This window comes from Argiope bruennichi, chromosome 11 (assembly GCF_947563725.1).
Source record: "Argiope bruennichi chromosome 11, qqArgBrue1.1, whole genome shotgun sequence".
Lineage (NCBI taxonomy): Eukaryota > Metazoa > Arthropoda > Arachnida > Araneae > Araneidae > Argiope > Argiope bruennichi.
The window spans coordinates 74258712-74273619 of NC_079161.1; the positions used below are offsets into that span (position 1 = coordinate 74258712).

The 14908-nt window shown below is 28.5% G+C and overlaps 1 protein-coding gene across 1 annotated transcript in view; it reads left to right on the top strand.

Moving 5' to 3' along the window:
• Positions 1-4040: 4040 nt before the first annotated feature.
• Positions 4041-14908, top strand: part of LOC129956684 (synaptotagmin-15-like) — a 140900-nt gene continuing 130032 nt past the window's right edge. Inside the window, exon 1 of the mRNA XM_056068615.1 lies at positions 4041-4197. Within this exon, the coding sequence (XP_055924590.1) occupies positions 4041-4197 (157 nt within the window). The remainder of the gene's footprint in view (positions 4198-14908) is intronic.

Here is a 14908-nt window from a genome sequence, read left to right on the forward strand (position 1 = left end):
TTGAGGGGAAAAAACAATTCAGTTTGCAGAAACAAGATTTGAAACTGCACAAGAGAAGCAGTTGTTAATCGTGTCCAGGATGATGTAGGGAATGGTGCTCCCTGTGACTACCCTCATTCGCCTGCAAAATTTCGAGTCGATGGACAGTGTGTTCAACAACAGATCGTAACTGATCAATTGTGATGCCTCGTACATGAAGCATTATGGATTTCTTTAAAGTCATTCAATGTCACAACAAGATGCCGCCATCATTACTGCTGGAAACATCGACATAAAACATGACAACGACAGCAAACGTTTCTTACCTTAACCTGTTTTACATAAAGCTTCCACTTCTTCGCAAGCATGCAAATGTTATTTTTCCTAGAACTGATAGCTTTTCACGGGTTTGCATTTGATTACTCATAATTCTTGTTCTGGATTATTAATACTGTTTCTGTATTCCATTTTCGCCGTTTAGTGTGTTAAATTTAGTATTTTTCCAGAAAAGGCATCCTCTGATGGACATTTTGGAACTTCTTTTCTCAAAATTCTGTGAGCGCATCTCGTATTGAGTCTATACGTCAAATTTCGTTGCAATCCGTTCACCCGTTTGCGTTGTAGGATGCTGTTTATAGGGGAAGTTTAATTATAACCAGCCTGTATATTCGGGTAATGTTTTGCACTTAGTCAGTTTATTCAGAAAAAGCCCAGATGCATACTGCACACTTCTCGCCAACACTGCCATTAGCGAGAGATATAGCTTATTGAGATAAGCTACAAGTCTACATCGATGTCAAATTACCAAATAACTTTATATTCTAGAATATGCTTTCTTCAGGTCACATAGTCACAGGTCTAGTAAATTTGGCTGCTCAATCATTCGAATTTGTTCTCTTGTTCTAGAAAGAACAGAAATGTAATAATATTGACAACTAGAAAGAATGATTATTGTAAAACTTTCTAAAAAATAAATTTAGAGTATATAGCTTTCGTACTTTTGTGCTTTGTAAACTCCTATTTCCCTATTTTGAACTACTACCAATCCCTTTCTAACATTAACTAAGAATGTTCAATTATGCCATATCGCTAGAGAGTTATGAAAAATAAGAACAGCACTAGAAGTTGCTCTGGAAGAATCAACTATCAATGACATCAGTTTTGTTGTCCAATATATTTCTGAACATGTTCGCAAAAATTCCTTATCACTTATTGTCAACTTGAGTTGATTGTTGACATGAAGGTCTCGGAATCTGAGAAAAGAAATGATGTATGGAAAATGACAGAATTAATATATCGCAGGAGTTGCATATGACTGAAAAGAAAATATAAAAATTACATACAAAAAATATTCTTAGCTCTATATAACAGGAGTTTTATTTTTAAACTACAGTAAAGTAAAAAAATAATATATAAATACAAATAAGCAGCATAACATAGAATAAAGAACTTATACTTTAGCTTTTCATTCATTTAATATAATATATAAAAAACCAAACTTCGCCCGGCAGGTTATGTGTATGTGTGTGTGTTTGTATGTGTGTGTGTGCATGCGTGTGTGCATGTGTGTGTAATGATATTTTAAACCCTAATTTCAATTCTAACTAATTTCCAAAGTTTTATCTTAATTCAGCCCATATTATCTTAATTCTAAAATATTCTTTTATTTCCTGATTCCATTCCACTTTTTCTACTTAATTAATTCAACTGAAGCTTTGTAAAAATGCTTTCTTCAGTGGCTCCCACCCTCCGAGAGAAGAGACAAGAAATTGCTGATCTAACCAAATTCTTCTAAAAGATCCCTGTGTTTACCTTGTATAAATCGGCTCGTGTAGAGAAATCCCTATCAAAATCTCATGGTTTATAAGACTAGGGATAATTAATTTCTCCCTCTTTTACGCTGATCTGCTCTTGTATCGCGCAGTGAACGGACGTGCCTTGTCCGTGCTGCTTGTGCTATTTTTCAATCTTACCTTCAATATATCTTCTTACCTTCAATCTTACCTTATTCGAAACTATATGTTATATTGCAGTATCCATTTTATAGTTTATCTATCATTAATTATATTTTAGAACATACACTCAATTTTACAATGGTGAAATCGGTTCTGAGATGTCGCTAAGTGACATTGTCAGCGTGAGAGCATTAGAAAAAAAGCTGTAATAGTCAGTTATTAAAAATGTGATTTTTTTTTTTTTTTTGCAGTTAAATCGCGTTTTTTCTAGAAAGACACCTATACAGATAAACTTAAAAAAGCAAAAATATTAAATACGAATACATAAGTAAAAAAATAAAGCAAAAGCGCGACTCGAAACGAGGACTCGCAACATACGCGTCATTCATGTTGTTCGTCATTTACTATACTGCACTGCCTACACTTGGAAGCGGATATGATTTTTATACAAAAAATGGGTATTTTTATAAAAAAAACCATTACAAAAAATGGATTTGATTAAAAAAGGTTTTTTTTTTCATGCATGTGTAAAATAGCGTTTGTTCAGGAAATATCTAAATATGTTATTTGATCCAAATCGTTTGAGCCGTTTCCGAGATACACAAAATAAATTTATATGTATACCAGAATTGCTCGTTTAATCAGATTTATAGGCTATAATTGCCAATCAAAATTTCTTTACTAAAAACGGAACTCTTTCAGTCCGAATTACAAAAAAGTATTTAATTACATTAATTAATCCTTAAATTATTCAGAATAAAGTGAAATAAAAATTATTCTTAAAAATAAGTTAACATTTATCATTGATATTGATTCAGTAAAATTCGTTATAGCGAAGCAAAATTTAATATATATATATATATATATATATATATATCAATTTGAAAAATATTTCGATTATAACTTCAATTTAAATTCTGATTCCAAATGGTAAAAGTTTGAAAAAACAACTGCAATATAAATCCAACCAAATACATCCTAAGAATTCCAGTTTTAACAGGAGAAACATTTCTTTCTCACCAAACTCTCAGCCTATCGATTTCCGGGGTTTTTAAATCTCTTGAAACAGTGTAAACTCTCCTTGGCGTTCCTTCAAAACTTTTTGAGAACCAAAATCGCCAAATATGGCTTCCTTTCAGGACAGTTGACTTCTTGTTGCAACCCTCCGATCAAGCGTAGCATCTCTTCGGTGAATTTCTAGATGAACGTTATCAATTGCGCGCTTCGGGCCTCCAAAGCATCAGCTGAGCTTGATCTTTTGGTAGAATATCTATTAGCGACAAAATAACGAATTCGAAACTTTTAGAGAAGAAAGTAACTTGCGGAAAAGCGGTTGCCAATTTATTTTTAAAAGATCTAGATAAACTATCGTTTGCGGTAGAAAAGTAGTTTGAAGAATAAGAAGGACTTTGTGGTTTAGATTTATTAATCTGAAGTTTGATGGAAGATATTCTTTTAGAGTATATTTGACGAATCATAAGAATAAATATCGAATTTCTAAAAAATTAAATTCTGAATTAGAAATCGTTTTTTTTTTTTTATTATTATTATTATTATATTTCTAAAGCTAAAGAAACTTTCCATTTGTTTAAAAAAATTATTCTCTTTAGAAAAACATCTGTTTCATTGAAAAAATTTTTAAACACAGAATTGAGAAGATATTTAAATATCTTTATATGTGTGATAATGAAACATCTTTTGATAGTTATGTTTTAAAATATCTTTTCAAAATCACTTCTTTGATATAAATCGGTTTTAACAGAATTATACAACCTAAAAAAGAAAATTTTGAGGCTTTCATTTTCAATTAATGTTAAATTTTAAATAAATTTATTCACTCTCAAACAAATAAGTAAAATAAAATTTATATTCTAAAGCAAAATATTTGAAAAATAACAGAAATCAATTCAAGGATTTGAAATCTTAAACATTCAAAGTTCATTATTTCTTTAACCGACATTGGAATGTTTAAAAAAGTTATGTAAACTGAAATAAAAGAAATAACCTTTTTTTAATTGCAATATTAAACTAGCGATATAGAAATTGTATCCGAAATAGTATACGAATAAAATGCAAGTGAGCGATTTGTATGGGAATTATTTCGATATGGACGATCAAGAGATAGATTCAATAACACAGTCTAACACTGTCTCTACAACTGAGGAAAATGGAATTCGAAATATTTCTAAAGCGGAAGCAAAACATCTGAAATATGAAATACCAACGGTTGAAAAGGTTTCAACTGTCTGGACACAGTTATATGGTAAGCATTGTTTTTTTTTCTAAATAAATAGTTTATTACAATATTAACTTTTTCGGGCAATGCATTTTAACAAATATTAACTTTGTAATTATTTATTTATTAAGAGATGAAATTACATGGTATTATTTAGTTGATTAATATTATTTATATTATTATAATTTTTAGAAGAATTAATTTTAATTTTTCTAAAACTCTGACGTTTTTTATGAGTATAAACTGTGTGACGATTTTTAATTTTTTTAGTTATTATTTGCATTTTATTTACTTTTATTTTAGAAACAGCGTCTTATTATTTCTTAGAAAATTTTTTTACAATGAATTATGTGTAATTTTTCTTCTCTTTTCTGTAGAAAATTTTGATTTGGAATTAAATGTCTGCTATATCGGAAAAGTCGACTCGGTTCACATTTTGAGTTCTGTTATACATCTATGTACCAAACTGCATGTTTTTATTTTTTCAATTTACTTTCTTTTAAAAATACATTGGGGAAAAACATATTTTAATTATAATTTTTTTAGAAAAATATAAAGTTTTCGACTTTTTATAATATTTTCACTTGACAGCAATTGAGACGAAATATCCGGTATCTAATGTATTCTATAATGAGTTCTTATTATTGAATTACTATTTATGCTTCATCTATTTTTACAATCTGACATGTTTAAGAAATATTTTATTATCCATTGATAATCTTCTCATAACGTTTTTTGCGCAATATTTCACTTCTTTTTAGAAAAATGCATTTTATCCGAAATATGCTGGTATATTTAGCATATAAAGTAAACCAACTTAGTGTTATGCTTTTCAACTGCATTATTTTTCTGTGCTGGAAACTGAATTTGTTTATTTAAAAACTTTTAATAAATCAAATATCAAAAGATCACATTTTCGACCTCTTGATTAGATTTTACCATTGTGATGAAATGTTCGACATACCGGACATATAGCTTATTTATTTTATTTTTCAAATAGAAAATTGAAATTATATTTATAAAATACAATTGTCAGTCGTACACAGTAAATTAAATAAAAAAAACATTTCAGTTAAAAATTTCTTGATTCCGATTGAAAAGGTTAAGAATTTCCGAATTTAAATGAGGTTGAAATGCGTAGTATGAAATATCATTTTAGTATTAATAAAACCAATTAAAATTTTATATTCTTTCTTTCCGAATCAAAAAAATATCGCATATTGTTTGGATAAAATGCCCCATAATGTTTTTTACTTTGGTATTTAGTATTAAAAGGTCAATCCTGATTCTAGACTGTTTCGATGTCAAAAACGGGCACACATTCGTTCCAAATTTGAATGAAATGTTCTGAATTTCGTCTTATTGCACTTTCAAGTCCACAGTTAATATAAAATTATTTCAATTTATTAGCATTATTTTTTACTAAATATACAATTTATTACAATGTGATAAATTGCCTTATTCAAATTTTAGGATACATTAATGCTATGTTGTAGACGCAATATCCATTTAAAATAAAGTTATCAGATCCATGATATCTTTTGTTCCGAAATAAAAAGAGCCACACATTGTCTCTAAATTTGAGTCAAATGCTCCAACTTGTCCCTTGTTATACTTTCTAAAATTGATAAAAAAAAAATATTTTATTGAACTTTTATTATAAAATTATTTTCATTTATAAGCATTATTTTTTTACTAAATGTTCAATTTATTACAATGCGATAAATGGTGTTATTAAAATTTTAGGTTGCAATAATGAAATGTTGTAAAAGCAATATCTATTTAAAATGAAGTTTCCAGACCCATGATATCTTTTGTTCCGAAATAAAAAGAGCCACACATTGTCTCTAAATTTGAATCAAATGCTCCAACTTGTCCCTTGTTCTACTTTCAAATCTATAACTGATAAAAAAATTCTTTTATTGAACTTTTTTTATAAAATTATTTTTATTTATTAGCAATATTTTTTACTAAATGTACAATTTATTACAATGTGATAAATTCTGTTATTAAAATTTTAGGTTGCAATAATGAAATGTTGTAAAAGTAATATCTATTTAAAATGAAGTTATCAGACCTGATAACTGCGACTCTCCAGAATCAAAAGGCGTCGTACATTTATTCCATTTTTTTAATAAAATGTCATGAATCGTCCTTTTCTTTGCTTTCAAAATACATCGAAAAAATTTCTTTATATTATTTTTGTCCTAATTTTTTTTATACATTAAGTTAAATTTTTTAAATATTTAATTTATTACGATGTTGAAAACTGCAAAAGTAAAATATATTTTACATTAATAAAATACTTTTTATCTAATATTTATTTAAAAAATTGACTAGATTTAACATAATTTCAGTTTTAAATTTTTTTTAATCTAGATTGAAAAAATCTTACAAAATGGTCCTAATTTGCTCGTTTCTTAATTTTAAATAAATAATTTATATAAAAATTTTCAATAGAAGACTCACTTGATTTAATTCCTTAGTTTTTAGTTTCTGAAAAATTATCTTTCCTTATTTTTACTATACATTGTCATTCTATTTTGGTGAAAAATATCAGTTCCACATTGGTTTATATGATCAAATGTTCAGTTTATATGGGCATTTTAATTAAGAGTAATAACATTTTATCTATGTAGAGAAATTTCGATGCCATTATGTTTGTTTTTCAGATTAAATTTCAAATTTATCGATAAAGGATTTTAAACCAAACCTTCTGATTGTCTTTTAACAAAATACTGAGTTTCTTGACTTTTAGTCAACGACAACTCATATTAAATTTATGTATTCCAAAGTTGTGTTTTTTAAATTAATTTTCAATCCAAATTTTTTGTATACCTTTATGTTTTTCTCGACATTTAGTCGGTGAGAACTCATTTTGACCATACATACGGCATCACAATAGTTATTGAAACAAGCTTTTTGTCCAAATCCTTTATGTGTATTTTCGCGAAATATTGCTTTTCTCGACTTTCGTCGACTCAAATTGAGAGTACGTGAAAACTAATATAAAAACTTTTATGTCCAATTATTCTATATGATTTTTAGAAGAATGCCTCTTTTCTTCACTTTCAAGCAATGGAAACTCATATTGACAATACATATCCCACAAAAATGGTTATTTCACCTAGTTCTCAGTCCAACTCCTTAAAATCCATGAATGTAGCATTTTTACTGGATCTATTGTGAGGATATGTATTTATCCTGTTATCGAGATATAAAATCTTAAATTTTTATAATTTATTTATTTACTTTAGGCAATATAAATAAAGGAAAAACGGGTTCTAATTCAGAAATTATAATAATCAGATTAATATAAAATACAAATATATAGTATAATAATATAAAAATGAAAGAAGCCTGCCAAAAAATATATGTATTCTACTGACAAATATGGTACCGAATAACAAATAATTGAAGCATAGAAAATGGGAATCTAAAATGAGAATGAAATGCCTTGTCAAATGCAGACTATAAAGTTGCATCTGGCAAGAAGATAATCGGTAATTTATCCAAAGAATTTTTAACTTTTAAGGATTTAAAGCTACTACTGCTTTACAACTAAACTCTGAAGTAATCTTAAAGCTTCGATCTCATTTGTCTTATATAGCTTGGTGACTTTTCTACGTAGCCAAATATGGAATATTCTAGAGCAGTCTCTGTAACTTCGTTAATATTCAAGATATCGACATTCTGATCACTGTTTCCAAAACCTGCTGTTTCTCGCCAAAAGTCGCCAAATTTGGTGACTTTCTTTAAAATGTCACTATACTTTAAGACCTTATATTTCGAGAATGGGGAGACGACGGCAAATGATTTTTTGAGTTAAAAAAAAAAAATTGTTCATCGTGCTCTTTTAATTACTACTTGTTAATTTTCTTTTTCATTATTACACTATTCGTGCAGTTCCTTGGTTAGTAATCATGAAATAACAATTTCAAATGTCAGATTTAAAATAACTTTGCACATTATATACAGAGTGTTCCAATTCTCTCTTCTTTTTTCTATTCAAGATTTTTTTAAACAGTTTATTTCAAAATTCTCTTGTAAATTACTTTTGAAAATTGAAAGATATATTCTTCTGCTCTAAGGTTTAAATCTCTGAAAAGAATATAGCAATCTTGACAAGTATTTGATCAAGTCTATAGTTTTGATAAATTCCGAAATTATAATAAGGAAATCATACGGGTTTTTTTTCTGTTTGAAAGCATCCTCTAGCAATAAAATAGAATATTTCAACTGAGCTGATCGTTTCTAAAAGAATGTTGGAAATCGAATACTTCTGTTGACAAAACTTTATATCGGAAATCGAACTTCTGCACCAAAATTTATGTGTTCTAAAGTAAAAAAAATATTAGGTTCATCCATAAATGTATTTAGGATAAAATAGTTATCAGGAAAAAATCGATATAAACTAGTTGTTGAAACCAGTTGATTGATATAAACCAAATGATTACATCATCATTCGGAAAAATTCTTCGATTGCTTTTAAAAATACTTTTAAGAACTAATAAAATCAATTTAAAATCTCTGGATTTTACGAAAATGATTTAGATTCTAAAATTTTTAAAAATAATTAAAAATGGCTTATATTTAATAAAAAACTCAGAAGAGATTCCGCTAAAATTTCCAGAAAAATATTTAATTGCATGTTTATTTCGCTTAATATTTTTAATCAGATGTATGGGTTTTGGAACTTTAATTTAGTGGTTGTGTCTATAAATCTAAAAGCAATTCGAATTTTAATTAAAGTTTATTCGAAATGGAAAAATAAGGTGGAATTCCATTTAAATAATTTTGAAACATTAAAGGATGACTTAAATAGATATTTACAGCTTTTTTTATTCTAATACATGTTCTATGGACATATAATGTTTTTCATTTCTTTAATATTTTTCATTGGTTCTCATATTATTATATCCTTTTAATTTCATTTGTGAGTTACTCATAATTAAAATAAATATCAAAAATTTTAGCTTTAGTTGTTTTTTAGATTCTAATAGAATTCATACCAATTGGACAGTCCTCCTTTCGGCTTTCTTAAATGTTTCCACAATATGGCACATTTTGTGTTTAACTTCGTCTCATAGAGGATAGAATAGAATAAGCATTTTCGATAGTTTATTGTAAGGTAATTGGGTCCAAATATTGACAATAAACAGTAATATTGGCAATAACATCTCATATAAAAATTCATACATCTAACTTATTGAGTTTTAAGGTTTTCGCTTTAACATTTCTAAAAGTTACAGGGAAAATCCATCATCCATTAGCAGATTTTCCCTATTGGAAAGTGCAACTGACTCAACAACGGATACAGAGATAGCTTTTTTTACTTCTGAAAAATGCAGCAGTGTCAGTAACGGATAATGCTGCTTTATTATAAAGAAAAACAGGTAACAAAACATAATCAAAAGCGCACACACAGAAACTACAGTAATCAACAGCCCACAAATACAGTCAATCGCTGCTAAATAAATAACAGTTCAAAGCGTTGAGAGAGAACTCGCTGAGATTAATACTTCAAGCCGAGAATTCCTACAACTACACATTCCCTTTACTCAACTACTGACTCGTTCGTCTACCTTCGCTTTTATAGTTTCTGAAGAAGAACATCGAATGTTCTACAACAAGCGTCAGAACTAATTTTAATATAGCTATCGCCAAAATTCTCAGATATTTATAAACCTTAATTTTTGTCACCAAAATCAAGTGACATGGGTAGCAAAACATAGCCAAAGTCTACACAAAAACTTAAGTCGCAGAAATCTGTATCACACACAAAAGCAGTCAGTCACTAAAAGCAATTGTAACACTACAAAGCTTTAAGATAGAACTCACTAGAGATTAATGGTTCAAGCCGAGAATTTTCTCACTACACGTTCTTTCTACTCAACTACTAACTTGTCCGTGTATCTCAGGTTTTATAGCTCCCGTAGCAGGACATCGAATGTTCCAGAACTAGAGTCCTGATATATCTATTGCCAAAATTCTGGAATATTTAGGAGCATTAATTTTTGTCGCCAAACTCGCCAAATTCATTACGAAGGCTGGAAGTCATTAACCTCCCATCCATTCAAAGACATCAAAATATTTGTAAATCTTTCTTCTTTACCATAAAACTAACTTCACTGGGAAGTCCTGTCACAAATTCTTAACAACAAGCACGTGATCACATACTTGATTTGCATCTACATTCTTAAGAGAAAACAATAAGCCAAATTTCATCCATCTTTCCCATGCTCAGGGGGAGACAGACAGACTTACCTTTATCTGATTCCATTTACAAATAGACAAAAAATAATATTTTGATGTAAGACCATACGGAAAAATTTATCAACTTTATAGTTGCAATGTCGGTATAATCATCAGAAATGAATATAATTCGAATTAACCAGCGGTCATGGTCTCCCTGAAACTTTCTCGTGTACTCTTTAATAAATGTGTTATTAATTACATGCAATTGGCGAGAAAGTTACTATAATTGTGCAATTTATTGGCGGTTTTTTTACGATTAATTTGCTGGAATTCGTTAATGAAAAGCATTAGAGCACCAATGTATTAACTGACAATTTTTTACGAAAAAAAATTTGTTTCATTTTAGCTTGAATTTTAGGGAATATTTTTGTATTTTTTGGTATATATATTTTTATGAATGATTTTGTAAATAACAATTCTTTCTTTGTTTTTGCGGTTTACTACATGTGTTGTTTTCATTTTCTAGAACTCTATGTATAATAAATGAATAAGCAAATGATGGCGTTGAATAGAGATTGTTTTTATTACATTTGCCTGCTTTTTTATTTGTATTGGTCAGTTTGAATAATTAAGAATATACCTAAATTGCAAAAATTGTCTGCAGAATTCTACTAAGAATAAATTCAGCTTCATAATATTATATGAAAGTTTGGTCCCATTAGATAAACCATTGGGTTAAAGCAAAAATCAATAAAAATTTTAATCCCAATCCTCCAATTAAAACTGCAGGTTTAGTTAAGATTCCAAATACTTTGCGCCCATTTGGCGAACGATAGTTAAGAAACGTAGATCTTTGGCGTGAATCTTGAACTTCTAATCAGTAACGAGAATAAGAATTTTTCACGTCTTTTTTCACTTTCTCGTATAAGTAGTATAGATAAAGTATAGTTATAGTCAAAAATTTCCAACTCGGGATTTTGACGAATCTCCATATTTTAGAACTCCTTGAATTCGATAAATGCAATTTTAGGAAATGTCCGTTTATCTGTCTGTCAGTCAAGATAACTCAAAAACGCTTTGATCTAGACGGATGAAATTTAGTATACGAACTTTGTACCAAATTCGTAGATATCTATCAAATTTTGTGCAAATTCTGCTCATAGAAAATTTATCTCTAGCTGTTCGAATACAAGTTAGCATGACAACTACAAAACAATTAGAGCTAGATAGATGAAATTCGACACTCAGATTCAGCATCTATAGTCTAGACTTCTTTCAAATTTTCAGCCAAATCCAAAAAGGGATTGTCCCTGTGTCTCTCTGTTCTTTCAGAAACATGTAAACGTGATAATTCAAAAATGTAATGACTTAAATATATCAAATTTGATATGGAATTTGGCATTTCTCAATCAAATTTTTGTTTCAATCGATTAGGAAAAATGCGCCTAAAACATAAATTCGATTATAGTATACTATTAACCGCATATCAAAGATGATTCGTCAAATAACTCGCCAAGGATGACACGATAGATTCAGTAAAAATGCTAAATTCACGCCAGAGGTTAATATTTCGTAACTATTGTACGGCAGTGCCATGCAAGACATTCTCTGGATAAAACCTTGATTAGAGAGTATGCGAGAAAGTTTTTCGGAGACCGCTTCCACTGGTTTGAGGACCGATTGAAACCAAAATTTGAATCGGAACTAGTTATAGTTATAAGATCTCATACTGAATTTCATTGATATAAATCATCAACTTTATGAATTATTGATTTTATATGCAAACGAAAGTACAGACAAACAGACGGTTAATCCTTTGATGTGAAAATGTGATTCAATATTTTATTTGGCTTTATGCTTTAGATATTAAAATTATGAACCTAACTGCATAGCGATTGATTATGAAAGTAGTGCATGCCCAATTTCCATAAATATAGGTGGCGTGTTCATGTTGTCACATATGTTTTATTTCATTTGTCAAAGACAAGCTTAATTTACTTCTTTTTTCCAAAAATAGATAATTTCATATTAAAATCCTGGATCAGGTAAAATGAAACAGTAAGTTAATATTATTTTAGAACAATTGAAACATAAAATTAGAACATATTAAATTTAACAATATTTAAATATAACTAACGTTCAAAGTAAAAAACTGCTACTTTTATTTTATTTCTTTAATTAACGGTACCTGCACAGCGTTGCCCGTGGCATAACACCCAAGAGGAAAAATTAGCCTTAGACTTCAGTCTAGCCTCCACCCGATATAACATGGGCATGTAACACAACATCGAACAAACATAAAATTATATTTAAAAATCATCGAAAATAATTACCAAACAATTTTTTATAGTCCACATTCAAAAATATTTAGACTGTTAAAAAGGTAAAAATATGATATGTTCATAGGCAAAACAATAAAAAACAAACATACAATAGAAAAGCTGTTTTGAAATTTGAAAATATACAAATAAGTAATTGTACCCACTGTTCCATACTTGTTTATCAACTCTGTATATCAAAATAAAATTCAGCTTCTTCTGATATCAAAATAGAATTCAGCTTGCTTCATAATATTTATTTGAAAACTGTATTGGCTGGATGATCATTTCGCTCCTCATGAGATTCATTCTGTCTCTGCCATTCAACTGAAGTGCGATTTAAAGAAAAAAAGTTAGTTGAAGGATGGATTTTCTTTTTTTGGGCGTAATGAATCGCAGTTTAAAATCAGATGTAAACAAAGAAATGTTTCGCATATGCATACTACGGCTCTTGATATTTGCGCATGTGCAGTTTGAGTTTTTCGCACATGCGCGGATAAGTGCAAAGCGCAGTTACTGCTGTTTTACGCAAGCGCGAATCGTAGTAGGAAAATAATTAAAACCGTAATTATAAAACTCCTTTTTTATTTTGATATGACTTCAATATACTGAAACCTTCCCCAATAAATGTCCTACAAAATGGTACAAATATCTCCAATATCAGTTAAGTATTTTTCGAGTTTTTCTTTTTCAAATATTCATTTTCTTTATGCATAGCTTAATTATAAAAAATGAATTAGCACAGAATATATTTTAAGTAATATTTAGTTTTTCAGAATTGAAATGAAACGATAATTTGACTAATCATGAAAATGGTGTAAATCCATTTATAGCCCATAAATATACATTATTTTTGTTATATTCGAGTTAAAATTATATAACTAATTTACATAGTGATAAATTAGAAGAAAAGACTTTCCAGACTTGACATAATGAATTTATATTTTTGAATTAACCAATATTTTAACCTTTAGTTTTCTCAAAAAAATGAAAAAAGGAACTTGCACCACTTTCAAAATAAAATGTTCTTATATTTTTTTATTCCAAATATAATTTTATATAATCATTTGAATGATTTAAGCGAATTAATTGCAATAAATAATAATATTTTAAATATAAAGCCTAAAGGTCATGATCTTTTAACTCTAAACCACTTCATAGTTTATTGAACCAATATATTTTTTCTTTAGTTTGATTGAAAAATTCAGTGGCAGACGTTGCCAACTTTTCTAATATTCATCCAATTTACCGGAACGTATTCTTTTGCTTTTGAAGCCATTAGTAAACAAATTGTTAAGTAAGCTCGTTTAGTCTGCGTCTTATTTTCTCTTTACTGGATTGAAATCGTGGTTATTAAATTACTTCGCATTGAAACATTTCTGTGGAATGAAAAATTTCTTAGCGTTTGAGCAATTTAAATTTGCTGCAAGACTCATGTTTTTTTTTTTTTTTTTTTTTTGGAAACCCATGCATAATGATTCGTAATGTTTTTTGATAACAACAATCTTTTATACTATGATCAGATTGTTCAACCGGAACACTAGCTTTTTTAGCTGTTAAATTATTAGAATGGAATGCAGTTTTCAATGCTTATCTTTAAAATTTCACTTTCTGATTTAATAAGGTTAAAAATATGAATTTAACGAATTTATTCGAAAATAACACAAGTAGATGTCTTCATATAAACTCCTCATTAAAACAAAATTCCACGATCACAGATTTTTTTAAAAATTCAAGTTTGCTATCGCAAATTTCAAGTTATCATGTGAGAACATTACTGTTTTTAAGTCAAGTGGTATCAATCTGACAGCAATCCGATTGAATTAATTGAGTTAGTTTATTTCAGAGTGTATAAGTGTATAGTTATGAAATAAAAGTGAGTGTGAAAATACTACAACTGAATTAATTATTGGTAAAAACACGCAATTCAATATTTTGAGGGATGACTCTATAGCATTTAAAAAGATTATTTCAGATAGTGTATCAAATTGAATTAAAAATATTATTAAAATTAAGTGAAAACTATATAGCTTTGAAATTGATATCACTAAAAGGATAATTTTTAGAGTTTTAAGATAGTACAAAGACTTGTTGGAAGATATGAATATCGATTTCCGTAGAGAAGTCATAAAAATGATTACTAGGCTTAAGATTAACGTACAGTCGCCGAAGTTGGAATATTTGGAGCGATTTCTCACCAAATGTCATAAAAAAATTCTTTT